This window comes from Melanostigma gelatinosum, assembly GCF_949748355.1.
Source record: "Melanostigma gelatinosum genome assembly, chromosome: 23".
NCBI classification, from domain to species: Eukaryota; Metazoa; Chordata; class Actinopteri; order Perciformes; family Zoarcidae; genus Melanostigma; species Melanostigma gelatinosum.
Genome location: NC_136656.1, coordinates 4,716,685 through 4,744,590, shown reverse-complemented (window position 1 = coordinate 4,744,590; position 27,906 = coordinate 4,716,685). Strand labels below are relative to the sequence as shown.

The window sequence follows — 27,906 nt, the reverse complement described above, 5'->3', positions numbered from 1 at the left end:
AACGGTCATAGTATAGCATGTCCAAAAAAGTCTAAAACGGTCAAATGTTCTGACAGTCGAAAAATGTCAAAAACGGTCAGTATAGCATGTCCAAAAAAGTCATCGTATAGCACGTCAAAAAAAGTCTCAAACGGTCATAGTATAGCACGTCCAAAAATGTCTAAAACGGTCATAGTATAGCATGTCCAAAAAAGTCAAAAACGGTCATAGTATAGCATGTCCAAAAAAGTCATCGTATAGCATGTCCAAAAAAGTCTCAAACGGTCATAGTATAGCATGTCCAAAAAAGTCATCATATAGCATGTCAAAAAATGTCTCAAACGGTCATAGTATAGCATGTCGAAATAAGTCAAAAACGGTCATAGTATAGCATGTCAAAAAAATCTAAAACGGTCATAGTACAGCACGTCCAAAAAAATCTAAAACGGTCATAGTATAGCACGTCGAAAAAAGTCAAAAACGGTCATAGTATAGCATGTCCAAAAAAGTCTCAAACGGTCATAGTATAGCATGTCCAAAAAAGTCTCAAACGGTCATAGTATAGCATGTCAAAAAAAGTCTCAAACGGTCATAGTATAGCACGTCCAAAAAAGTCTCAAACGGTCATAGTATAGCACGTCCAAAAAAGTCTCAAACGGTCATAGTATAGCATGTCGAAAAAAGTCTCAAACGGTCATAGTATAGCATGTCCAAAAACTCATCGTATAGCATGTCCAAAAAAGTCTCAAACGGTCATAGTATAGCATGTCTAAAAACTCATCGTATAGCACGTCCAAAAAAGTCTCAAACGGTCATAGTATAGCATGTCCAAAAAAGTCTAAAACGGTCAAAGTATAGCACGTCGAAAAAAGTCAAAAACGGTCAGTATAGCATGTCCAAAAAAGTAATCGTATAGCACGTCGAAAAAAGTCTCAAACGGTCATAGTATAGCATGTCCAAAAAAGTCTCAAACGGTCATAGTATAGCATGTCCAAAAAAGTCATCGTATAGCATGTCAAAAAAAGTCTCAAACGGTCATAGTATAGCATGTCGAAATAAGTCAAAAACGGTCATAGTATAGCATGTCAAAAAAATCTAAAACGGTCATAGTACAGCACGTCCAAAAAAGTCTAAAACGGTCATAGTATAGCATGTCGAAAAATGACAAAAACGGTCATAGTATAGCATGTCGAAAAATGTCTAAAACGGTCATAGTATAGCACGTCGAAAAATGTCAAAAAAAGGTCACAGTATAGCACGTCGAAAAAAGTCAAAAACGGTCATAGTATAGCATGTCGAAAAAAGTCTCAAACGGTCATAGTATAGCATGTCCAAAAAAGTCTAAAACGGTCAAAGTATAGCATGTCGAAAAATGTCTAAAACGGTCATAGTATAGCATGTCGAAAAAAGTCTAAAACGGTCATAGTATAGCATGTCCAACAACTCATCGTATAGCATGTCAAAAAAAGTCTCAAACGGTCATAGTATAGCACGTCCAAAAAAGTCTCAAACGGTCATAGTATAGCATGTCCAAAAAAGTCAAAAACGGTCATAGTATAGCATGTCGAAAAATGTCTAAAACGGTCATAGTATAGCATGTCGAAAAAAGTCAAAAACGGTCATAGTATAGCACGTCCAAAAAAGTCTCAAACGGTCATAGTATAGCATGTCGAAAAATGTCAAAAACGGTCATAGTATAGCATGTCAAAAAAAGTCTCAAACGGTCATAGTATAGAACGTCCAAAAAATTCTCAAACGGTCATAGTATAGCATGTCGAAAAATGTCAAAAACGGTCATAGTATAGCATGTCGAAAAATGTCTAAAACGGTCATAGTATAGCACGTCGAAAAATGTCAAAAAACGGTCACAGTATAGCACGTCGAAAAAAGTCAAAAACGGTCATAGTATAGCATGTCGAAAAAAGTCTCAAACGGTCATAGTATAGCATGTCCAAAAAAGTCAAAAACGGTCAAAGTATAGCATGTCGAAAAATGTCGAAAACGGTCATAGTATAGCATGTCGAAAAAAGTCAAATACGGTCATAGTATAGCATGTCCAAAAACTCATCGTATAGCATGTCAAAAAAAGTCTCAAACGGTCATAGTATAGCACGTCCAAAAAAGTCTCAAACGGTCATAGTATAGCATGTCAAAAAAAAGTCTCAAACGGTCATAGTATAGCACGTCCAAAAAAGTCTAAAACGGTCATAGTATAGCATGTCCAAAAAAGTCAAAAACGGTCATAGTATAGCATGTCCAAAAAAGTCATCGTATAGCACGTCGAAAAAAGTCTCAAACGGTCATAGTATAGCATGTCCAAAAAAGTCTAAAACGGTCAAATGTTCTGACAGTCGAAAAATGTAAAAAACGGTCAGTATAGCATGTCCAAAAAAGTCATCGTATAGCACGTCAAAAAAAGTCTCAAACGGTCATAGTATAGCACGTCCAAAAATGTCTAAAACGGTCATAGTATAGCATGTCCAAAAAAGTCAAAAACGGTCATAGTATAGCATGTCCAAAAAAGTCATCGTATAGCATGTCCAAAAAAGTCTCAAACGGTCATAGTATAGCATGTCCAAAAAAGTCATCATATAGCATGTCAAAAAATGTCTCAAACGGTCATAGTATAGCATGTCGAAATAAGTCAAAAACGGTCATAGTATAGCACGTCCAAAAAAGTCTCAAACGGTCATAGTATAGCATGTCGAAAAATGTCAAAAACGGTCATAGTATAGCATGTCAAAAAAAGTCTCAAACGGTCATAGTATAGAACGTCCAAAAAATTCTCAAACGGTCATAGTATAGCATGTCGAAAAATGTCAAAAACGGTCATAGTATAGCATGTCGAAAAATGTCTAAAACGGTCATAGTATAGCACGTCGAAAAATGTCAAAAAACGGTCACAGTATAGCACGTCGAAAAAAGTCAAAAACGGTCATAGTATAGCATGTCGAAAAAAGTCTCAAACGGTCATAGTATAGCATGTCCAAAAAAGTCTAAAACGGTCAAAGTATAGCATGTCGAAAAATGTCGAAAACGGTCATAGTATAGCATGTCGAAAAAAGTCAAAAACGGTCATAGTATAGCATGTCCAAAAACTCATCGTATAGCATGTCAAAAAAAGTCTCAAACGGTCATAGTATAGCACGTCCAAAAAAGTCTCAAACGGTCATAGTATAGCATGTCAAAAAAAAGTCTCAAACGGTCATAGTATAGCATGTCCAAAAAAGTCTAAAACGGTCAAATGTTCTGACAGTCGAAAAATGTCAAAAACGGTCAGTATAGCATGTCCAAAAAAGTCATCGTATAGCACGTCAAAAAAAGTCTCAAACGGTCATAGTATAGCACGTCCAAAAATGTCTAAAACGGTCATAGTATAGCATGTCCAAAAAAGTCAAAAACGGTCATAGTATAGCATGTCCAAAAAAGTCATCGTATAGCATGTCCAAAAAAGTCTCAAACGGTCATAGTATAGCATGTCCAAAAAAGTCATCATATAGCATGTCAAAAAATGTCTCAAACGGTCATAGTATAGCATGTCGAAATAAGTCCAAAACGGTCATAGTATAGCATGTCAAAAAAATCTAAAACGGTCATAGTACAGCACGTCCAAAAAAGTCTAAAACGGTCATAGTATAGCACGTCGAAAAAAGTCAAAAACGGTCATAGTATAGCATGTCCAAAAAAGTCTCAAACGGTCATAGTATAGCATGTCCAAAAAAGTCTCAAACGGTCATAGTATAGCATGTCAAAAAAAAGTCTCAAACGGTCATAGTATAGCACGTCCAAAAAAGTCTCAAACGGTCATAGTATAGCATGTCGAAAAAAGTCTCAAACGGTCATAGTATAGCATGTCCAAAAACTCATCGTATAGCATGTCCAAAAAAGTCTCAAACGGTCATAGTATAGCATGTCGAAAAATGTCAAAAACGGTCATAGTATAGCATGTCGAAAAATGTCTAAAACGGTCATAGTATAGCACGTCGAAAAATGTCAAAAAACGGTCACAGTATAGCACGTCGAAAAAAGTCAAAAACGGTCATAGTATAGCATGTCGAAAAAAGTCTCAAACGGTCATAGTATAGCATGTCCAAAAAAGTCTAAAACGGTCAAAGTATAGCATGTCGAAAAATGTCGAAAACGGTCATAGTATAGCATGTCGAAAAAAGTCAAAAACGGTCATAGTATAGCATGTCCAAAAACTCATCGTATAGCATGTCAAAAAAAGTCTCAAACGGTCATAGTATAGCACGTCCAAAAAAGTCTCAAACGGTCATAGTATAGCATGTCAAAAAAAAGTCTCAAACGGTCATAGTATAGCACGTCCAAAAAAGTCTAAAACGGTCATAGTATAGCATGTCCAAAAAAGTCAAAAACGGTCATAGTATAGCATGTCCAAAAAAGTCATCGTATAGCACGTCGAAAAAAGTCTCAAACGGTCATAGTATAGCATGTCCAAAAAAGTCTAAAACGGTCAAATGTTCTGACAGTCGAAAAATGTAAAAAACGGTCAGTATAGCATGTCCAAAAAAGTCATCGTATAGCACGTCAAAAAAAGTCTCAAACGGTCATAGTATAGCACGTCCAAAAATGTCTAAAACGGTCATAGTATAGCATGTCCAAAAAAGTCTCAAACGGTCATAGTATAGCACGTCCAAAAAAGTCTCAAACGGTCATAGTATAGCATGTCAAAAAAAAGTCTAAAACGGTCATAGTATAGCATGTCCAAAAAAGTCTAAAACGGTCAAATGTTCTGACAGTCGAAAAATGTCAAAAACGGTCAGTATAGCATGTCCAAAAAAGTCATCGTATAGCACGTCAAAAAAAGTCTCAAACGGTCATAGTATAGCACGTCCAAAAATGTCTAAAACGGTCATAGTATAGCATGTCCAAAAAAGTCAAAAACGGTCATAGTATAGCATGTCCAAAAAAGTCATCGTATAGCATGTCCAAAAAAGTCTCAAACGGTCATAGTATAGCATGTCCAAAAAAGTCATCATATAGCATGTCAAAAAATGTCTCAAACGGTCATAGTATAGCATGTCGAAATAAGTCAAAAACGGTCATAGTATAGCATGTCAAAAAAAAGTCTCAAACGGTCATAGTATAGCACGTCCAAAAAAGTCTCAAACGGTCATAGTATAGCATGTCGAAAAAAGTCTCAAACGGTCATAGTATAGCATGTCCAAAAACTCATCGTATAGCATGTCCAAAAAAGTCTCAAACGGTCATAGTATAGCATGTCGAAAAATGTCAAAAACGGTCATAGTATAGCATGTCGAAAAATGTCTAAAACGGTCATAGTATAGCACGTCGAAAAATGTCAAAAAACGGTCACAGTATAGCACGTCGAAAAAAGTCAAAAACGGTCATAGTATAGCATGTCGAAAAAAGTCTCAAACGGTCATAGTATAGCATGTCCAAAAAAGTCTAAAACGGTCAAAGTATAGCATGTCGAAAAATGTCGAAAACGGTCATAGTATAGCATGTCGAAAAAAGTCAAAAACGGTCATAGTATAGCATGTCCAAAAACTCATCGTATAGCATGTCAAAAAAAGTCTCAAACGGTCATAGTATAGCACGTCCAAAAAAGTCTCAAACGGTCATAGTATAGCATGTCAAAAAAAAGTCTCAAACGGTCATAGTATAGCACGTCCAAAAAAGTCTAAAACGGTCATAGTATAGCATGTCCAAAAAAGTCAAAAACGGTCATAGTATAGCATGTCCAAAAAAGTCATCGTATAGCACGTCGAAAAAAGTCTCAAACGGTCATAGTATAGCATGTCCAAAAAAGTCTAAAACGGTCAAATGTTCTGACAGTCGAAAAATGTAAAAAACGGTCAGTATAGCATGTCCAAAAAAGTCATCGTATAGCACGTCAAAAAAAGTCTCAAACGGTCATAGTATAGCACGTCCAAAAATGTCTAAAACGGTCATAGTATAGCATGTCCAAAAAAGTCAAAAACGGTCATAGTATAGCATGTCCAAAAAAGTCATCGTATAGCATGTCCAAAAAAGTCTCAAACGGTCATAGTATAGCATGTCCAAAAAAGTCATCATATAGCATGTCAAAAAATGTCTCAAACGGTCATAGTATAGCATGTCGAAATAAGTCAAAAACGGTCATAGTATAGCATGTCAAAAAAATCTAAAACGGTCATAGTACAGCACGTCCAAAAAGTCTAAAACGGTCATAGTATAGCATGTCGAAAAATGTCAAAAACGGTCATAGTATAGCATGTCGAAAAATGTCTAAAACGGTCATAGTATAGCACGTCGAAAAATGTCAAAAAACGGTCACAGTATAGCACGTCGAAAAAAGTCAAAAACGGTCATAGTATAGCATGTCGAAAAAAGTCTCAAACGGTCATAGTATAGCATGTCCAAAAAAGTCTCAAACGGTCATAGTATAGCATGTCCAAAAAAGTCTCAAACGGTCATAGTATAGCATGTCAAAAAAAAGTCTCAAACGGTCATAGTATAGCACGTCCAAAAAAGTCTCAAACGGTCATAGTATAGCATGTCCAAAAAAGTCAAAAACGGTCATAGTATAGCATGTCCAAAAAAGTCATCGTATAGCACATCGTAAAAAGTCTCAAACGGTCATAGTATAGCATGTCAAAAAAAGTCTAAAACGGTCACAGTATAGCACGTCGCAAAAAGTCAAAAACCGTCATAGTATAGCATTAGTTTAGGATTTTTGTTACACATTTTCGAACTACTCTCTGCACTGCAAGTTTTTAATGTTTTCTTCATTGTTAAAATCACGATTTATTCATCCTTCTGCTCCCCGAAGCTTCTGAATGGCTTTCATATATTCTTTCACTGTTGGATACTGTTGTCAGAGTATGTTGGTTCAACTGCTTTGGATATCTGTGATTTGGATATGATGTACGATTTAACATGATGCTTGAAGGAAGTCCATTTTTCCAAAAAGGGAGTGAGGAAACGAGATGATATTTTGGCTAATTATATGTCGGCTCTTACTGACTACTTCCCACACAGTAGAGTCAAAACAGTCTTTCAGAGCCTTATCTGCATCTTTTTACTTCTGCAACCATGAGAAATGCTAATGTGCTCAAGAATAACAGCGTCAGTGGCTCCTCGGGCAATAAATTCTCCCCGTCGGGGAATCGAACCCTGGTCTTCCGCCTACGCGTGACAGGCGGCGATACTGTCCACTATACTAACTAGGAAGGGCAAAGTTTATAGAGACAACCATGTCAATTATATGGACAACATAGGACTATGACATACACGCTGAGATGACTACAGCTACACATTTTTTTATTATGTTTCATCCGTCCCTTTGTCTGTCCCTAAGAACGTCTACCCCATTCTAACGTAGAAAGTAGAATCTCGTCATGAGGGATATTTGGCACAAAGGTCCTCTTTGACTCAACGGTGAACCAATTAGAATTTGGTGGACAAAGGTCAATGTCAGTTTGAGCTAGCAAAACACGTTTTGGCTATATTCATATGCTAATTAAGACATGTTATTTAATTTTTTCGACAGACATGGAAGTGACTGGTAGTTGGAGGAATTCAACATACTACTTCCTATGTCTTGCAGTTTTAGTTTTACTTCTGCAACATGGAGAACTGATAAAAGAAACATGGTTAATGGTAAAGTTGCTTCTTGGTGAAATTAATACTCCCTGTCGGGGAATCGAACCCTGGTCTGTAGAGGTGCAAATGATCACAAAACTCAGTTATAACACGTCTTCTGGTTAATTAAAAAAAAATTATGGCATGTAATAATTTCAAATGTTTCATTTCATACAGATGGTATATTTATGACATTTGTCATAAAGTCATAGTATAGTATGTGATTCAAAAATATAAAATAGTATCGTCAAAATGTTCCTGAGGTCGGCTATGCTTTGAGAAGCAGCCAATCTCCTCCGTCAACATTCATGGAGAAAGAACCTTCTCTACATCGATGCTTTTAATGAATCAACTGATTGCGTCGTGTTGTTTCCACCTGCAGGGCCGTCGGGCTGCAGACCGGCCTCAGGGCGGTGGTTGGGGTCTGGGTCCCGTAAAGGAACACGGGGTCCTGTTTCAGTGTAAACCCGAGAACTGGACGGACCAGAGGAAGCCTGCTCCCACCATGACTTACTGGGTCATCGGGTACGTCAGCTTTCACTATTTTTATCCACAAACTGCAGCGTTCTCTGCCATGTCCGAGCCTTTTCCTCATGTGCCAATCGTGTTTGTCCAGACGGATGCTGCTCGAGCCCGTCCCTCAGGAGTTCTACGTGTGTTTCCATGACTCGGTGGCAGAAGTTCCCGTAGAGATGGCCTTCAGACTCTCCTTTGGCCTGGCCTTGTGATTACTACATCCGTGACAATGGACTCTCACACTACAATGTTTCTTCTTCTCTTCCACTCTCAAGAGAACAAATCAAAACTGAGGTGCTTCTTGAAAGAACCCGAGAACAGGAATTTTTACAATGGTTGTCGCAAATAGCAACTGCTTTTTTTTGGCCTCATTGCTCACAATAGATGTGTGCAAGAGTCTGTGTGTAGATGGAAAGCCACTCAGGTCATGAACACTCAAGACACTTTGGCGTAAACCTCTGCTTAGAGCAGTTAGCGGCTGTAAAGTTCACTAAGCTGGACCAATTAAAACTACGCACGAGTCTCCATGTAGACCGGACAAATAAGGTTGTGTTGATATTGTCACAATTTGTTACCCAATTTAAGATGCACAGTTTTGTATGTAATTTGAGTCATTTGTTACAAAATTGAGATTAAAGAAGGAATAGTTTCTCTTTTGTTCTGTAACAACCTTCACGCATCTCTAAACATCATTTTACATTGTTGACAAAATGATAAATAAACCATGGAAGTGGAGATAACAGTACTCTTTCTCCCAACTTCACAAAAATATTAATTTGATGTCTTCAAACAGACACTGCACAAATAGAAGTCATAATTTCTTTGGTACCAAGGTTTCTAGTTCTGAACATTTAATAATGCACATAATTCAATTGTGTAGCCAGCGTCTCTGCTTGGAAAACCATTATTATGAATATGACAATGTAAAGTCCAAATTACACACATCTGTACAGTGTACATTTTATCAATACGACCACGTGGACGGTACCCACCGTCATCACATCTCGGCGCAGTAACAAAGCTACATTTGTAATTCATTCGTCCCTTTAAAGTTCGAGCAGCAGGTTCCTCTTGTAACACTGGAGGCTGCAGAGAGGAACCCCGGTCTTTGAGCAGCAGTACTTCTTGAGGTTGGTGCAGCCGCTGACCCCGCAGCTCACCGGGGCTGCCGGTGGAGGACGGGGAGCCGTTGGTGCCGGCGGGGGGACCCCCGAGGGAAAGGAGACGGCAATGCCCTGGACGCAGTCGCTGTACCGGATCATGGGACACTGATTCAGCTTGGACTTCCTCTCTCGCATGCTTTTGATCTTGGCCTTGCTGGTTTTCGTCAGTCTCTCTATCGTCTGGTTCTTGCTGTCTTCCGCCTTCTTGGCCGCCTGCAGGCGCCTCTTCCGGGCTCGTTCCTCCCGCTTCTGCATCATCTCTGCGGTCATCTCTTTCTCCTTGTAGCCCATGGGCAGCTCCAGGAGAGGCTGGCTCTGCTGCTTGTGTAGCAGGGCTTTCTGTACACAAACACAAACGCTCAGGGATATACGATTATAGCGACAATATGGTGGACCGAAGTACACGTTTCCTGCTTCCTCACCTGTCTGGCCGTGAGCAGAGACTCGTCCAACTCCTTCTTCAGCTCCCCGTTGTCGTCGAGCTCGCCCTTCTCCAGAGCGTCCAGCCACCGCTCCTCCTCGTCCTTAGGAACCCCCAGCATGCAGTCTGAGTCTATGTCTGGCATAGGGGATGTGGCCAGGTTACTGTCTTCATCTGATACAGAACAAACATGAATGTGTCGTTTAACCACGGCCAGAACATTGTCTCGACCATGCTACATTAAAAAACACGAATATGAAGTTAACTTGCATTCTTGATTTGAATGAAGGAGAATATTCACTTATCCATTAAAAATTATATTTAGCATTCAGGGGACGTTGTCTTCATTCATGTAAATATGTACAACTATTCATGCCATCCATGTTAGAGGTGTTTTAGACCGTGTTTAAGTTGTGATATAGTTAATGCTCTTAGATGTATTCTCCCTACTGTTGTAGGGCGCCATTCACTTCCACACAGTGTTTTCCAACTGTTTTGCCATGTGACCACTTAAGATGAAATAAAGTTACCTCCGTGTGGACATGACTGGTACAGAGAGTTGTATGTCTCAGATTGTTGTGTTGGAAATAAAAAATCCAGTATGAACTGACTCAACTTGTTGAGACAGTGCAAACTAAATGAACAAGGGGTGAGAGCAGATAACGTTATCGATTGTTTACATCAGCTCCAACTACATTTAGAAACTTGCTTCTTTTAGATTTAATGAAGCCTTTAAGACCAGGAGAAGGGAACACTACTCCTGATCAGGACGAACTATGTCAGATACAGAAATAGTTTTGCATATTAATTTGGATAAAACATTCATTTTCTCTGGCACATTTGGTTTTGTAGTCTTATTTTCTTTCAGTGTAACAGCTTGACAACTATGCATTCACTAATAGTTTGACCCATGAATCAAAATCGCAATAACAGAATATAACTTGTCATCAAGCTTCAGTGTAAAGTATCTCAGTATTAAACTATTGTAACTTACCCAGCCAGGCCCGATACTGCTCCAAAGGCACAGAGGGCTCATCGTCGTCTTCATCGTCCTCATCATCGTCGTCATCATCATCATCGACATTATTAATAATCATCAAGGGAGAGGGGGGACAAGCCACACCGGGATGCACGGTGAAGGTGGGAACGCTGTCATAGACGGGAAACAGAAGCGAGTGATTGTTGGTTTAGATGGAAATGAGCGCCGACACGAAGGTTCACTACCAAACGGACCACCTCCAGCGTCCCGCCTCACCTCTTGGTCCCCAGCATCTGTCCTCCCAGTTTGATCTTGAGGCGGAGCTGTGGAGGAGGACGAGGAACCACGACGGGCTCCGGGAGCTCGGGGAAGCTGTGGTGCTTCCTCTTGTGCTTCTTGTGCTTCTTGTGTTTCCGCTTGTGAACGCTGTGCAGGCTGGAGCCGCCTTCACCTGCAGAGGACGAGAGGAAAGCAACACATGAATACAATAAACACTGGATGATGTGATACTGTAATACATGCATCAAACATATGTGTTTTTTCTCAGAGTGGATCTTTCAAACGTATGAGAGAACCAGTAATTCTGCAGTTTAAACAGGTGTTGACTCAACTGTATGTTGTGCAGTTAGTGATGATGTTAAACTGTATTATACAGGTGAGAGGTGTTTGTTATTCAGCCTACCCTCTAACCTGATACATACGGGGTGGACAAACTATTAGAAACACCTCTCAGCATAACTGCAATACAATAAAACAGCAACTACAACCTTCAAAATGACAATAAAGTTGTACCAACACATAAAACAGCTTCAACATTATAACATGAATGGAGGAATATACTCACCAAGGAACCTGGGGTGAATCATGTCTTTCCTTTTCCCCATTGAAACGACGACGGGGATGTAAAAGCCAAGAACAGGACCGTCCGTCTGCAGCTTCACGTGGCAGCAGACATCTCAACGTTATTTACCTGAGGAGAGAAACACACCTGTTATCTTAACACTTCTTAATGCAGCGTTGATAAAGAAGGAACACGTGGATTTAAGTACATGTAAATGTGCTGTATCTGGTGTGTTAGCAAAGCCATAACGGCTGATTTATTGTCTATATATTTAGTAAATGATACAGGTTGATTTGAACATGGCCGTTAGCTTTACGTTACCATATTTAGCCGAGAGAGCGCTCACGTTCTCTAGCATGCCCCCAACGCCTGAACAAAACTCACATCGAATAAAAAGATTCGCGTTGAAATAAATAGACGCGACACAAACTGTAAATGAAGCTGTCGTTACACGGTTTGTCATGAGTAGCTAGTTAGCTCGACTAAGCTAAGAAAACAACACGGGAGTTCTTCCGCTTCGTCACGTCCGGTCATTTTGAGCCGTTACATTCGATTGACTGCCATCTAGTGGAGAACAAATACATTATATAACCGGCGGTTATAAATCGGTTTTCTTTATTGTGAATGAATCAAACGAGTTATGCGACATCGACTTCAACAAGAAAATGTACAAAATGTCAGCGAAGTAAATGAATTGCTAGCTATAAATGTGTTTTTTGATAAACATATTGGGTAATGTAGTTCACGTTACGAACGCCGTAGATGACTACTGTGGAAATCTTGGCGTTTCAAGAAATACGTTACCCAGAAGCCACCGGGGCGCTTCAGCCGAGATACGCAAGGTCAGTTACTCAGTTGAATGTGGTCGAGTTAAACTCGGAAAATCGTTCAGTATATTCATGTGCTCGTGTCTCACTTTAACACAGTTTATTGTACATTTATCAAACGTTACGGTGCTGCTGCTCTTATCTTCTCAAAGTCGGGATTACAGTTGAGTAACCTTTATACGTTTTTATTTAATAAATTGCAACGTTTTATAATAAACAAACAGTTTATGAATTGATATGTGAGGGTTAAATGTTTATGATTTTTATAATTTCGCAGGAATCATGAATTACGCTCGGTTTCTCACCGCTGTGAGCGCAGCTAGAAAGCCCTCACCTATCCGGATGCTGAGTAAGTTTTTTTCTTTATTACGAGTGCGGTGCATGCAGCTTTCTGCCTGAACGCCATTACCATGTCAGTGAATGTAAGTCTTTAGTGATGCACAGTGGCGGCAGGTGGAAATTGTTCTATGTAGGGCCATCCTATCAATTTCAGCAAACATCCCAGTATGATTTAATGCAAAAAAAATGTAAGTATCAAACACTCATTATTACTTGGCAGTTAAATATTTAACATGTATTCCAACACGAAAACAATCAGTAAATAACACTTATATAATATAATATAATATAACATGTTCATTTATTGAGATGCCCCTATGGACCTTGTTATAGGAGGTAAAGATCAGGAGAAGTAAACATGAAGTGTAATTATGAATACTGATGTTAAATTAAGCTATGATGAGTTTTCACTGTTAATTTAACATCTCTATTAAATGGTGATGCCTCCATGACCAAGTTAAGCAGATGAGACTGAGGACAACTATGTAGAATAAAAGATGTTCACTTTGTCTAATAATATGTAGCTTGACAGAGTTCTCATGTGTGTCCTGGTGTTCTCATGTTTCCTTACCTCCTCATCCCTCACTCCCGTAACTGTCCGTGCTGGATCCGTCCCCGTTGTTTTAAAAAGCTAAATAAATGATTAGCATGACGTCATCCAGCTAGCCAAACCTGTCTGGTGTACAGCTAGTACAGAAGCTTTGCATGTACTGCTTCCCTTTCCCGCGAGTCTGCTGTCTGATTGTGAGGTCAGGCTGATCTGATATCAGCTCTTTGGCTGCAGAATCTCCGCCAAAGTTCTCCTCTCAAAGGGGGGTTGGAGGAGGAGTGCTCGCGCTGGCGCGGGCGCCTGTAGAGACTTCTTCTGACACGCGCAGCTATGGGCCAGATCGTTCTGGCCCACAGCTGAATCTATTTGAGGGCGCTGATTGGCTAAATTGTATGTCACTCATTTATATCTTGAATCAGCAATTGGCTAAACTGCTTCATAGACCCGTCTCTTTTGGGCCAAAACGATCAGGCCCCCCAAGCTGCGCGTTCTCAGAGTGTCGTGCACACAGGCGGAGAGGACGAGCAGGAAAAGAATATATTTTGCGCAGATATCATATTTTACACACATTACTGGGTACATTCCATAGTTCAAAAACACAAATATTGACAATTTGTATAATTTATGATTATTATAATTTTATTTTTATTTTTTTCCTTTTTTGTGTGGCTCATGGTGGGGCCATGCCCCATGGCCCTCTATTGACCAGCCGCCACTGGTGATGCATAATGTCTAACACAGGGCTCTCAAACTCATCTTCACTCCGGGCCACATCAGCATCATGGTCGCCCACAAAGGGCCGGTTGTAAATGTAACTACTCGAAACATATTGTTAAATAACTCTCTGCATTCACAGTTTAAAGTTGTCTTCAATGTGCTCACAATACATTTCCATGTCAAATGTACAGTAACCAGCCAAAGAGCTGCTTCTAACTGTTTAAGTATCTCATAATTTGACTTTCTATTTCATAATTTTGACTTTCAATCTCATTTTTTTGACTTTCAATCTCATCTTTTTGACTTTCAATCTCATAATTTTAACTTTCAATCTCATAATTTTGACAGTCAATCTAATTTTTTTGACTTTCAATCTCATCTTTTTGACTTTCTATCTCAGAATTATGACTTTCTATCATAGTTATGACTTTCTGTCTAATAACTTCGACTTTCTATCTCATAATTTCGACGATGGGGATATTTTTATTATTATTAGTCTAACTTAAAAAACAAAAAAAAAGAATTCTTTTTTTTTGCTGGCGGATTCGCGGGCCACATCAAATGACGTGGCGGGCCGGATTTGGCCCGTGGGCCGGGAGTTTGAGACCCCTGGTCTAACACATGTCAATGTATTTAGCACAAGCCAGTTGACACACAGTAGGAGGTGAAAACTGAGCCATATTTTGATTGCACACACAGAGATGCAGTCATCTAAAACACAATTAATAAATACATTAACTGCCTAAACGTGTATTCCATTTTTCCCCGTCTCATCTATTTCTCCACCCGCATGAAGCCGAGCTGCAGCAACGGTCGCCTCCGTCCCTGATCTCTCTGGCCGGAGGAGCGCCCAACCCCAACACCTTCCCCTTCCAGTCGGCATCCATCAAGATGAAGGACGGAGCGACGCTCACCTTCGACGAGACGACGATGAAGAGGGCCCTGCAGTACTCTACATCTAATGGGTGAGGCATCAACACAAGGAACCCTCGGTACAGAGACACTTTGAGCTACACCAGAACAGTGTGTTCAATTTATTTTGTATCGCCCAAAATCATGAAATTTGCCTCAGAGGGCTTTATGATCTGTAAACATCGTAAAGGTTATCATTCTACAAACAGCCGTTATCTTTTTTTTTTACAACCTCTGTGAACTCCAAAGCCTCGACTGACTCGCTCCACCTGCAGATTCAATTCAGTGAGAGAGATGCGAGCGTAATCTCCATTCCTACGTAGAGTACCCGAGCTGCTGACGTGGATGAAGAGCCTGCAGGAGGACCTCCACAACCCGCCGACCCAGATGGACATGTGTGTGACCACGGGGAGCCAGGAAGGACTCTGCAAGGTGCCGACTCCACCAGCTGCGGCGCTGCCCTTTACTGCCTCATGCTGTTTGTGTAGCCAGGGACAAATGTTAACAACAAAAGGATCTTATGAAGACGTTATATTCTGTTAAAACATACTTTTTTTTAAAATTGCTTATAAACATGATTTTGAAAGTGCTTTCGGATGCTTTTGTGTTTTAGGTGTTTGAGATGCTGGTGAACCCCGGAGACAACGTTCTGCTGGATGCACCCACGTATTCAGGCACACTGGCAGCAGTGAGAGCGCTTTCTTTTTACACACACACACACACACACACACACACACACACACACACACACACACACACACACACACACACACACACACACACACACACACACACACACACACACACACACACACACACACACACACACACACACACACACACACACACACACAGAGAGAGTTACTCAACCTTCCGTGACCCTCTCACCTTCTTCGTTCCTCTGTAGCTCCAGCCGCTCGGTTGCAACTTGATCAACGTTCCCAGCGATCAGCACGGCATGATACCCGCAGCCCTGAAGGAGGTTCTGTTTCGGTGGGACCCCTCAGAGGTCCAAAAGCCCGGCAGCACCGCCCCCAAGGTCCTCTACACCATCCCCAACGGAGGAAACCCCACCGGGTCCTCCATGACCACTCAGAGGAAGCAGGAAGTGTACGAGGTTTGTCCCCCCCCCCTCTCTCTGCAAAGTCACAAAACAAAGACTCATTCAGCCCTAGATGCACACACTGCATATGATTTATGAATCATTTTTCTCTTCATTTATGCTGACCCTGCTAATTCGAGCTTGTTATGAGGCTGGTTTCCACTAACGTCCCCCCGTCTGTTTAATAGCTGGCCAGGCAGTACGACGTGCTCATCATCGAGGACGACCCCTACTACTTCCTGCAGTTTGACAAGGTACAAAGTTCACTCACCTCGTTAACGATCCAAACTGATCCACTGTGTTTTGATTAATATTGTTATTGTTTGGCAGCCGTGGGCTCCCACGTTTCTCTCCATGGACGTCGACGGGAGGATCATCAGGACAGACTCCTTCTCCAAGATCCTGTCTTCAGGGTGAGCGTCTGTGTGACACCTCTCTCCTCTGCCTTTGGTGTACTTGTGGTCGGGGACTGTTTTTTTCAGTTTTACGCGTTGGCTCTGGTTGAGGTAAATCTTAACTTTGAGCCACATTATGCAGAACTGCACCAGCGTGTCTGTGTGTCTCTGACTGCTTCCCTGTGTGTCTGTGTGTTCCAGGCTGAGGATCGGTTTGGTAACCGGTCCCAAACCGCTGGTGGACCGGGTGGTGCTGCACATCCAGGCCTCGACAATGCACACGAGTACCTTCACGCAGGTGAATGAGACATTAATCCCACACCCCCACTGCTCCGTCAACATCTTGCACTCCCGTGTTGAGCAACTGCCGTTTATTCGTTTACTTTTATTCATTTTAAACTCCGTTGTCTACGTAGCGTTGGATGGCTAACATCTTTGATGCTTTCTGTGTGGAATCCTTCATCAACTTGGCGTCTCAAAACAACACAAAAACACAAAATAAGATTATTATTACATTGCTTCGTCGTGCAGCAGCGAGCACACATCAGGTCACGCTACGGCTGAAGCCAAACAAGACGTTGCGTTGCGTCTGGATCAGCAGCAGCTGCAGAGGAGTTTTAAATGAGGAAGACGAGGGAGATTAATTCGGATCTGCTGTGAGTCAATCCTCAACAACACACACATTTATATGCTCTATCAAGAAAGAAAGGTGTGTCGTGCTCCAACTGCACTGTGCTGATAGAAAGGGTCATTTTACAGTCAAATAATGTGGCTTCTTCAGTCATTACATGACAACCTGCGTGCTTCCTCCTTCCAGCTCATGGTGTCTCAGTTGCTGCACAGCTGGGGCCAAGAGGGTTTCCTCCAACACATCGACGGGTATGTCGCATCCTTGCGTGACTGGTTTGACTTGTTAAATGAAGATCAGTTTGATAACGCCCACAGTGCCAACAACACAAGTCATTCACTCTCAGCTTCTGTTTCCTCTCACAGAGTGATTGAGTTTTACAGGAAACAACGCGACGCCATGATCAGCTCTGCAGACAAGTGGCTCAAAGGTTTGTGGAGAAAGTCAAAAAAGCAACACACACACTTGATGTAAACATGACTGTTAGAGTTTGTGTGTTGTAAAGACGGACATCGGTACAGTTTTCTTGTAGCCGGCACCATTATAGGAACGACACGTTAAGTCATTTCCACATTGACGTGTTGCTTTATGTCACTTGTAACAGCAACCACTACATTTGTGAAAGTGTAAACTACCGTAATAGTCCAGATGTAGTTACAGCGATGATCATTTTTACAGATGAGCAGACAACAAAGACCAAAGAAGGGAAATCCTGATGTGAACTCAGACAAGCACACACCCAGGCTTTTCTTCTTTTTCTCCTATTGTGTGTGTGTGCGTGTTAATAGATGTAGCAGAGTGGCACACCCCGTCGGCAGGTATGTTCCTGTGGATCAAACTGAAGGGCATAGCCGACACCCAACAGCTCATCATGCAGAAAGCTTTGGAGAAAGAGGTCAGCACACGTTCTGTTCCGATTGTGTTTCAGTCTAAACCCTCACATGGAACAAAACCCAATTAACTCTGTCCCAGAATGCATTTCTCTGTCTCGCATCAGGCTGGTTTTGTGTCTGAATAGCGTGTAGTGTGAGGGTTTTAAGTTTTATTTCATGCATTCAGTGTCTGTGAGATGGGGTTTGAGGAATGTGCTGGAGTGGGGGTGGTGTGAAAGTGGCAGGGAGAGGTGTGAAGTTTAGGACAATGGGGCATAGGCCCAGGTGGGGCTTGTTGGACTTCAGCCAATCAGTGAGCTGATCGATGAGCTGAGGAATGCAACTTTGAGGGGACAAAGGGTTTGAAACTCTGGGGGGTTTTCAGATCTTCTGCTGGCCACCGAGGAGGCAGACCAGCCTTCTGGGTGGCTCGGATTGGATCTGACATTTGATTTTATATGTAGCTTTGTTTTGTTAATAATTGTGTGATTCGGTTTGTAACAGTTTGTATCTGTTTTTATGCTTCTTGGATAATAAATCCATTTGATTTTTACTTTAACCTGCTGTTGTGTTTTGGAGGCGATTGAGACAGCATGGCTGCAGGGGGGGGGGGGGCGATTTCTCCCTGTGTCCAGAAGTTGTGGCCTTAACAGTAGGATGGTGTATTTAAAGTGGCCATTGTGCCATTGTGAGTGGGTTTAGCAACGGAGTGATTTCCTACACACACACACACACACTCTCACACACACACGTAAATCCCTGCTAGCGGGTAGCTGATTAGCCGAGGATAAACAAGAGTGGGTACAATCAGGCTTTTCCACGGTTCTGCAGTTTCCTCCTCACAGCAGTTTTTAAGACTCCGTGTGTGTGTGTGTGTGTGTGTGTGTGTGTGTGTGTGTGTGTGTGTGTGTGTGTGTGTGTGTGTGTGTGTGTGTGTGTGTGTGTGTGTTAAAAGGTACTGCTGGTTCCTGGAGGCGTCTTCATGATCAACAGTAGTGACCCTTGTCCCTACGTCAGAGCGTCCTTTTCTCTCTCCACACCAGAGCAGATGGACGAGGTACACACACACACACACACACACACACACACGCACAATCTATAACGACTCTAATCTCTCACGGTCACTTCAACAGGCTTTCAGAAGACTCTCGTCTCTCATCAAAGAGGCTTTGTGATCAAAGATCTACTTCTCCCTGGAAGATGCTGCATTTTTTTAACTTATTGTTAAAGACTTCTATTTTCAAATATTATTAAGCTTGAATATTTGTTGATATTGTGTAACCTCTGATTATGTCTATATAGTCAAGAGGAGGAACTGTACTTGGATCATTGAAGGCCATTTGTAGCAAGGATTGAGTTTTACAAAAGAAGAAAAATCCTATGATTTGCACTACAGTGAGGATGTCTTTGTGTTTTACATGTACAAAAGAAGTCAACTTTACAAAACAAATCATATTGTCTTGAGTGTTTTTGTGACTGCTGCTCCACAGGAACTCTTAAAAAGATGTTAATTACAGTTACACAAAATGAAATCTCCCACCCCATCAGTGATAGATTGTACAGCAACTTCTTTCGTTTAAGCGTGATGTGTTTTCTTCTTTTTCTCCTATTATCGCACAATGTTTGCGATCAAATGCCGCTTTAATGTAATCTAGCGAGGCTCAACAGGCGTGTTTATGAAAGGTGTAATTTCAAAAAGGCAGTACTAAGGGATGATTGACAGTCCTGATCATCACGAACTCTTCCTGCATTCGACCGGACGAATTGATCTTTTAGCTGGGATGCTTTTCTTCAAAACTCTAACAATACTTAACATCAAGAATAGCTGTATTGAGAGACGGACACAAGGGTTATTCCTGGAGTTATGATTGAAGTCAACCCTCTCTGTTTCATGATGACCTGAAGAAAAACAAACCTGCGTGCTTAGCGATGATGAACTGTAACAGTACCTGCTGACAACAATCGGGTCTGTGTGTTTCCTTTTCCTTTTGTACAGACTTTCTCCCCGGTGTGTTAATCTGTGGCCCTTTGTGTAAAGCTGAAGCATTCATCCGTGAAGGAATAACCGGGTCAGAGGACTGGCTTAAAAAAAAAATAATCTGGATTTTGCAACACTTAACTGTGAAGAGAAGAAGATCTCATAAAATGGAAAGAACAGTGAAAGCAAATGATCTTTGATAAACAGCAGCACACAAACGTTCCCTCTATATTTCCGTACATAGACGGAGCATTATTGACTTATTTATTGACTGTTTGCTGAGGCCTTGGTACAGAGTGTCAATTTCAGACTAACTGTGGCTTCAAGGTCAGTGAGCTATCAACTCTGGCACACGAACAAGTGGCGCGATAACCCCGACTCAGCCTTTATTTAGAGGCGCTTTAGTTCTGCCTTCATTTCTTCCAGGAATGGGTTTTGTTTCAATGGGAATTGTGTTTCTGTCATTATTTGAAAATGAAATGCACTTTTACCTTTTACGTGAGCAGCGTTTCAAGCCCCCTCGGTCTTTATAGTGGTTCGATGGCACACTGGGAAGCGGCCCCAGATCCTCCCGGGCGGCCTCAAGGCCAGGCTGCACAAACACACTACATGAATACAGATGGGTGACAAATTAAGATACATAACAACCCGAAAGTGCTACAGTTAGCCCCAGTCTTTGTAAGAGCCATTTAGGCATAAAATCTCTCGGAGATTTGGGCGATTTTAAAGCTGCACTTAGTAGTGGGACAGAGGTTGCATGATGACAACCCCACAGGACATGATCACCCACACAGATAATACCCTCAGGACTTAAACAGTAAAAGTTACTAAACAAAGTGAATGTTGGACTTATAGTGGTCAGCTGGCCAGGAACATGACGAAATGAATGTTTTAATGTGCGTAACGTTTCAGCATTGTGTTTACGGCTTGTTCTGCTGCCACCAAGTGGCCAAAAAGTAAACGAATGCAGCTTTAAACCTGTTTGAGAGGAAAACAAACTTTAGTAGTCGTCTATATGTAATTGGGAGCATTTCGATTGCCTCTAAACGGCTCTCAACATGTCACTGGCCTGCAGTTTGCTGCTATATTAATGTTCAGAATGTTAAATACAGCTCCTTTAACTATCTGTTCAGAGGACAAACTACAAGTATTTCCTCTTGAAATGTACTCTACTGTAGTATTTACATGGATGTTGAACTATTTTTGAGATTCTAATTAACTGTCGTAATAGTATAATTAGCCTGGCAATGCAACCCAAGCAACTGGGCGATGTTGCCACCCCGGTCTGTTCTGAAGCGCAGCCGCGTTGCTGGTTACACAGAGGTGGACTAGCGGTAGGGGGAGGATGGAGATGCGGAGTAACAACAGCTGACGACGGATCGACTCTGGTGTTCCCCACTAAACGTTAACGGCGACGGACCATGATGTGAGTATGAAACCCGTTATTTAATCCACCGGGATGTTGTGACATTTAACTGGTTCTAGTCGACGGTTGAGCCGCTAACGTCGACACTAAACCGGCCGTTTGCTGGACCGTTGGTCTCGCGCTAAGGACGTTACTGCGTTTCTCGGGATAAAGTGTGTTTTTTTAACGCTCCCTACCGATGATACCGATTATTATATACACTATATCCGCGGTAATATTTATCTTTACGTGTAGCTAAACGTTAAATAATGTTTAGTTGTGCCGCTAAATATTAAAAGTGCAACCTCTGTTCTTTAGGGTCCCGTGATATAAACTCCAGCACATAGCCGTGTCCCACGCCCTTGTTTTGTGATGTCTTTTTATTAAACGGTGCCGTTCGAGGCGAGGGAATCTTTAAAGCAATCTCACATACGACTAATATGTACGATAAACTAATAAGTCGTTACAACAATTTACTGACACCAAATAGCTATCGATGCCATCTGTCGTCTGTGCAACGAAACGAACCAGAAAGTAGACGGAGCCCACACAGCTCCGTTATGTTGCAGTGTGAACACGTATTATCTAGATTATCTTGACTAAACCTTGATTAATACATTATATTAATGTTTGCCAACTATGAATGATCTGTTTGTTCGGCAAATATAAAAGGACATTTGCCAGTCTGTTTTGTGCTGACTAAGACGTGGGTGGCTTCAAATGTAAGCTGTTTTTAATGAGGTGTAGTCTAATACCTGACAGCTTTAACGGGAAGGGGTGGGAATTATTGCAATAACTGTGTGCAAAAGAACTTAACTTAAATCAGTAATCAATACAATAACTTTACAAGGAAAACATGCGAGGACTCATTGCTTCTGTTTTTATATCATTGCAAATTAAATATATATGGATTTGGACCTTTTGGTGACACAAAACAACTCAATTGGAGACTTTTTCTCCCTTATAGGCTAAATGGGTATTAATGATGATTAGGTGCAATCCTGTGTTTACGACTAGTTATAAAAACATTCCTTATCGGTGGCTTATCCAGCTGCAGAGCATCAAGTGAACGGGTTGTTTTTATCCTGCACCATGATTAATACCGCTCTCTTGTTTTCTAGAGAGATGTTTCGAGCCACAGAGCTGAATACCAAACTGCCTTCTACCACCAAGAGATAGCCAGTTAGCTATTATGGATGGAGACCCAGGAGGAATGACACGCCGACAGTCGGAGAAAATGCACCAGACCGGTGGATACGTTCTTCTGGTCCTGGCGTCCCTCGTGGCCTCCCACGCTACTGGGGCCCTACTATCGGGGGACGGGGCCGGAAACAACACGGAGAACATCAACGGGACGGACGGCGGATTTGTCCCGGTTGTGTTCACTAAAGTCAACCAGATAATTGCCCGCGAGGGGAGCTGCGCCGTGATTGATTGCAACGTCACCGGAGAGCCTCTCCCCAGTGTTCAGTGGTTCAACTCCCATGGAGAGCGTCTGGACACGGAGATAAACGGTGAGACGCAAGACAGGTTTATTATTTACTGTGAGGGTTAACAATTAGACATTTATGTGCTATCGGAGCAAGTTAGTTAGTAGTCAGAACACGCTGACATGCACACTACAGTTGGTTTCCCTCAGGGAACAGTGTCTCAGAGGTGGTAAGGAAAACAGATTGTCTGGTCTATGAATGTATATCATGTTACATATCACCCACACCACATGTTTGATGTCAGTGGGATTACTGGCAGACCTAATGTATACAATAGGAAGATAATGTGAGAAGGATGCTCACATAAATATGGAAAATATGGGTGCGTCACTGGAAAATAGGGCGGTGGTGCACTCCTGGTCGAGTGTCTTCACAGTCATTGTGCTGGGTCATGAATGCAGCTATCACATCTTATACATTCATGTCAGGTCCTGAGAAGCCATCTTCTTCTGCAGGGGAAAGAGATATTATGTTGTGTATTCAAGGGATCATGATAATGACAAAAGGGAAGCGAGATACGAAAAGACAGGAACTGAAGACCTTGTGTACGGTGATGATTTTAGTCCTGGTTCCAGCCTGATGTACGCCGTTTTTTATAAAATCTTTAGTCCTCATGTTCGTTTTGAATATTCGTGATTGACCTTAAGAGAAGCAGCTTCTCCTGAGCTGGCCTGTTGAAACCTGCATTGTTGTTATGACCTACAAACCCAGAGCAGCGTCTGCACCACCACGCGGCCTCTCACAGGAATAGAATTAGGGAAGGGGAGACTTTCACCCACAGCAGTAAACAAGCCTGCCCTCGCTTGTTTTCTCTGCAGATGTCTGTCTTCAAACTAGCTCGTAGTATTGGGCAGCACATCAGTTACGTCACATGATCCGGTGGCGGAGGTAAAATTAGAAAATCTCGCTCTCACAGGAAAAGGCGGACCGGCGTGACGGTTGTTGTTGTTCGGCCGGGCTGCATTTCCTGAACGTCCATGTGGAGAATTGATCGTGCGAGCAGCGTAGAAGGCGGTAGAAAAATGTTACGGCCTCTTCCAGACTACAGATTTACAGACGCCTTCTGTGAAATCTGTCCATCTTTACTCATTACAGCCAGCAGCCCCGTTAGCTTAGCTTAGCATAAAGACTGAACAAGGGGAAACGGCTGGCATGGCTTCGTTCGAAGGTACCAAAATGTGTATATTCCGTTCACAAACCAAAGTGTAAAAACGACTATTTACAGTTTTCCCCGTTTCTAGCCTCTGTGCTAAGCTAAGCTAACCATCCCATCTGCCGCCCTCAGCTTTATCTTTTAACAGACAGACACGAGAACGGCCTCAATCTCCTTATCTATCTAACCCCCCACCAGAAAGTAAATAAGCCCGTACCCCAACATGTCGGACCATTCATTTGAATCACCTAATCGGTCAAAATCACCACCTCATCACTTTGATAAGAGCTGATAACCAAAGCAAACAATGGCATACTCACCAAACACATGGCAGTCAGTCTGCGCACACGCACACACACACACACACACACACACACACACACACACACACACACACACACACACACACACACACACACACACACACACACACACACACACACACACACACACACACACACACACACACACACGATTTATACTGTAAGCGAGTTAGTGTTTAGTGGATTCTGTAGCATCTGTGAATAAAAATGGTTTTAAAAGCAGGTCAGCAGTTCTTTTTTTACCGCCTGGTACCACAAGTAATGGATTTGTTTTAGTTCCTTTAATCTTACTCAGGGTTCTCTGTGCTCATGTCCTTCCTCCGTCTCTCTCTGTAGGGGAGAAGTGGGAGCTGCTGGACCCCGGCGTCCTCAACATCACCGGCATCGAGTTCGCGGACCGCGGGAAGTACACCTGCATGGCGTCCAACGTGCACGGCAGCTCCAACTGCACGGTGACCCTGCGCGTGGTCATCACCAAAGGCGACATGGGCGTGTACTACATGGTGGTCTGCCTGGTCACCTTCACCATCATCATGGCGCTGAACATCACGCGCCTCTGCATGATGAGCAGCCACCTGAAGAAGACGGAGAAAGCCATCAACGAGTTCTTCCGCACCGAGGGCGCCGAGAAGCTGCAGAAGGCCTTCGAGATCGCCAAGCGCATCCCCATCATCACCTCGGCCAAGACGCTGGAGCTGGCCAAGGTGACGCAGTTCAAGACCATGGAGTTCGCGCGGTACATCGAGGAGCTGGCGCGCAGCATCCCGCTGCCGCCGCTCATCATGAACTGCCGCACCTTCATGGACGAGATCCTGGAGGTGGTGGGGGTGGAGGAGATGAGGCACACCTTCGTGAGGCAGGGGCCCGAGGGGTTCCGCGACACGGTGAGCCGGGCCATCGGGGGGAGGGACGTCTTCACCCTCCTGCAGGAGAGGGAGCTCGGGCAGGGGAGGGAGAGGGAGCGCAGCGAGTCCCCCGCCGCCGACTCGGACAACTCCTCGGTCCAGGAGCAGCCGCAGCACATCGCCATCCAGGTGTCTGTGCACCCGCAGCTCGCCATCACCAACTACTGCAGCATCGAGGCCCCGGCTCCGCCAGAGGCTCCGCCCTGCTCTCCTCCTCCCTGCTCTCCTCCTCCCTGCTCGCCGCCTCCCTGCTCGCCTCCTCCACCCTCCTCCTCCCCCCCGCCACCGCTCGCTCCCCTCGACAATGAGGAGCAGCAGCCCGAGGAGGCGACTGAGGAGGAGGAGGAGGAGGCGACGGAGGAGGAGGAGGAGCCGGACGTCGAGCAGGCTGCACCCGACAGAAGCAAATAATCCCCCCCCCCCTCCCTGCCAGGTGTTTTACGAGAGCCACGTGTGACGAGACCACCCGACCCCGGAGGAGCCACGAGCTTATCCTGCTATGCATTTCCACTTGAAGACAACAAAAAAAAAGGTCAACCAAACATTTTTTATTTCACATTTTGGAGAGAAACAATCACATTTTTAGTCATCTTTTTCCGAAGCGGAACAGAAACCTTTTCAGGCTGCTCAGAATAAATCATACGGTGTTCAGAGCCTCGAGCAGCTCGTTCACTCTAGACCATCGTGCTTGAATGTACTCGAGAGGTAATCAATAATATTATAATGTAATAAGCAGCCGTTTGTAAAGGGGCATTTCATAGCTCAGACTATTATTTAAAGAACGAGGGTACTCGACTCAAACGGGGGAAATGATTCTTCAGCTTTTAGTTTCTTAAAGTTCTCGGGTTTTTATGATTATGACACCAGAAATCTGCCTCAAGCTGCTCTTCATGAAAGCTTCCTTCATCCGCTCAAAGAATTCACTTCCAGCTACTGTTACAGCTGATCCGCTGTTGTGCAACATCCTGCTCACAGACAGATGCACGCTGGACTGGAAAAAAAACTAAAAGTTTGGTCACCATTTCATGATTGTACGGCCTACTGTATCTCTACCAAAAAACAAGTAAGCCAGGTGAATCTGTGTGTACAGTATATCTCCTGATTGGGTCAAACACACCTCTGGGTAGAGTTGTTGTCCGTTTCCTTTTAGTATTATTGTTATTACCCATTGTGGTGTGATTTAGTTCTCAGCTAGCTTCAGCGGTTTAAAAAAACAGATCTTTTGTCTTGTAGTAGCTTTCTTTTTCTCCGCCATGTGCAGTTTTAGGTATTTGTTTGTCTTGCTTCTGCAGAGGCTTCACAGTAGAGTTGCATTTGTGCTGCATGTGTAGGTGGACAGGCAGCGGGACTAAAGGACTCTCTCTTTCTCTGCTTGGCTAACGGTCCAGTCTGGTGGAGGAGATGAACTGGATGCTGTTCTGCTTCTTCTGGTCCGCTTGAGATGGCTTCTTTTTTTGTAGTGGAATAAAATGCTGTGTTGTGTTAAAAAAAACACATTGTTTCAACCGTTTGAGTCAGTTGTGTTTCATCCATCAGTCTCACATTTAAAACCTGGTCAGAAATGTCTGCTGTATCTCAATTAATTATTTGTTATTTAGATTTTAGTCGTAGTAGTAGTATCACCCAGCTATAAACACAAGTACATCTACTATTACTTCATGTCTCATCCTTCTGTAAAAGTTTATTTAATTGTGGAATTGAACTACTTTTTCCTTGTTAAACTTGTACTCTGACAGATGCTTAACAACATTTGAGTTGGAATGAATCCGAGTAACTGCACTCAATACATTTGTATACAAGAGAAATCTCTAAATCTTAAAGGCAAAGATACTGCAGGAGGTGAAAATCAGCTGCTTTAAAACACTTTCAGCCTTTAAAAAAACGCAAATAACTCACGCATGATAAACATCTCTTGATTAAGTGTGATTTTAACTAACGAGTATATAATTATTCCCGAGGTACTACGTCCATAACACCACTAATACTAATTGGTAAAAGGCAAAATGTTAAATCGAGGCGTATGTAGGCTACAGCTAACGAGGCTTACGTTGTTTCAGCTCGTATTCTCATGAGACACTAAGGTGACAGAGGAAAGGGTTAAAATGGACTGAAACGTCTCCTCTGAAAAGGGTCCTAAAGATGTACAATCTTACTTCGGACATGCGGGTAAAACGTCAAACCTGACACTACAACAGGTGTCAGACTCTGAGGACTTCATTTTACAAAGGCTGGTCTGTGTTTGGGAAGTGGCGGACCCCGTCACCTCTCCTAACTCACTCCCACCCCTGGGTGCCAACAGTAAAGCCACTGTTAACTAATAAAGACAACTATTGTGTTCATGAGAACAGAAGGTGGACAAAACTATAGAAACACCTTACAACAGAGAAGCTCATCGTGCGGGACTATTCTTCCTTAACGTGTGAAGTATTTCCTTTAGAAACAGGATCATAAACGGCAAACAGGAAGGAGTAAAGCAGATAAAGGCTTGTTGATTTGAAGGAACGGTAGACCTTTGGTGCCACCTACTGGTGCAGGATGCTATCTGCGTTAAAGATGCACTTCAGTGGTAAACGAACACGTTTACATAAAGCTGTGGGACTTGAGAAATGCAGATTGGAGAATAAATCTTCGAATTCAAAGCAGGAGAACTAGTTTCCTTGACTTTTAGTCTCTGAAAAGTGTTAACCTTAAAAAATACAGAATCCTACTACTTTTGAACTCCATGTGCCCACTTTTAAAAACGGGATGGGTAAACTGGTCTTCATGTCTAAAATTGGTCAACTGTTCCTTTAAAGATGAACTT

General features: G+C 42.5%; 4 protein-coding genes across 5 annotated transcripts in view; 3 read left to right on the top strand and 1 right to left on the bottom strand.

Moving 5' to 3' along the window:
• The window catches only part of intu (inturned planar cell polarity protein), a 60,968-nt gene extending 52,624 nt beyond the window's left edge, over window positions 1–8,344 (top strand). Inside the window, exons 16-17 of the mRNA XM_079295526.1 lie at window positions 7,970–8,112; window positions 8,204–8,344. Of these exons, the coding sequence (XP_079151652.1) occupies window positions 7,970–8,112; window positions 8,204–8,315 (255 nt within the window). The 3' untranslated portion in view covers window positions 8,316–8,344. The remainder of the gene's footprint in view (window positions 1–7,969; window positions 8,113–8,203) is intronic.
• On the bottom strand, window positions 8,321–12,020 carry ino80b (INO80 complex subunit B). 2 transcript variants are annotated; one of them, XM_079295525.1, is made up of 6 exons: window positions 11,829–12,020; window positions 11,511–11,636; window positions 10,943–11,117; window positions 10,682–10,836; window positions 9,689–9,825; window positions 8,321–9,605 (listed from the first exon to the last, which is right to left on the bottom strand). In XM_079295525.1, the coding sequence occupies exons 2-6, from the start codon at window positions 11,548–11,550 to the stop codon at window positions 9,150–9,152; spliced, it is 963 nt and encodes a 320-aa protein (XP_079151651.1). In that variant the 5' UTR covers window positions 11,551–11,636; window positions 11,829–12,020; the 3' UTR covers window positions 8,321–9,149. The 2 variants fall into 2 exon arrangements, with proteins under 2 accessions (XP_079151651.1, XP_079151650.1); XM_079295524.1 differs by having other exon boundaries at window positions 8,323–9,605; window positions 9,689–9,861.
• Window positions 12,021–12,349: 329 nt separating this feature from the next.
• On the top strand, window positions 12,350–19,244 carry aadat (aminoadipate aminotransferase). Its single transcript, XM_079295935.1, has 14 exons — window positions 12,350–12,497; window positions 12,612–12,683; window positions 14,737–14,905; window positions 15,176–15,284; window positions 15,466–15,540; window positions 15,760–15,969; window positions 16,143–16,208; window positions 16,285–16,367; window positions 16,551–16,647; window positions 17,167–17,228; window positions 17,343–17,407; window positions 17,766–17,872; window positions 18,805–18,906; window positions 18,983–19,244. Exons 1-14 carry the CDS (start codon window positions 12,407–12,409, stop codon window positions 19,022–19,024), a joined length of 1,350 nt encoding a protein of 449 aa, XP_079152061.1. The 5' UTR covers window positions 12,350–12,406; the 3' UTR covers window positions 19,025–19,244.
• A 1,905-nt stretch (window positions 19,245–21,149) lies between these two features.
• mfap3l (microfibril associated protein 3 like) lies at window positions 21,150–26,608 on the top strand. Its single transcript, XM_079295972.1, is given in 4 exon segments — window positions 21,150–21,253; window positions 22,354–22,746; window positions 24,535–25,475; window positions 25,477–26,608. Coding segments are annotated over 3 exon segments (1,347 nt in total). The 5' UTR covers window positions 21,150–21,253; window positions 22,354–22,424; the 3' UTR covers window positions 25,561–26,608.
• Window positions 26,609–27,906: the final 1,298 nt, after the last annotated feature.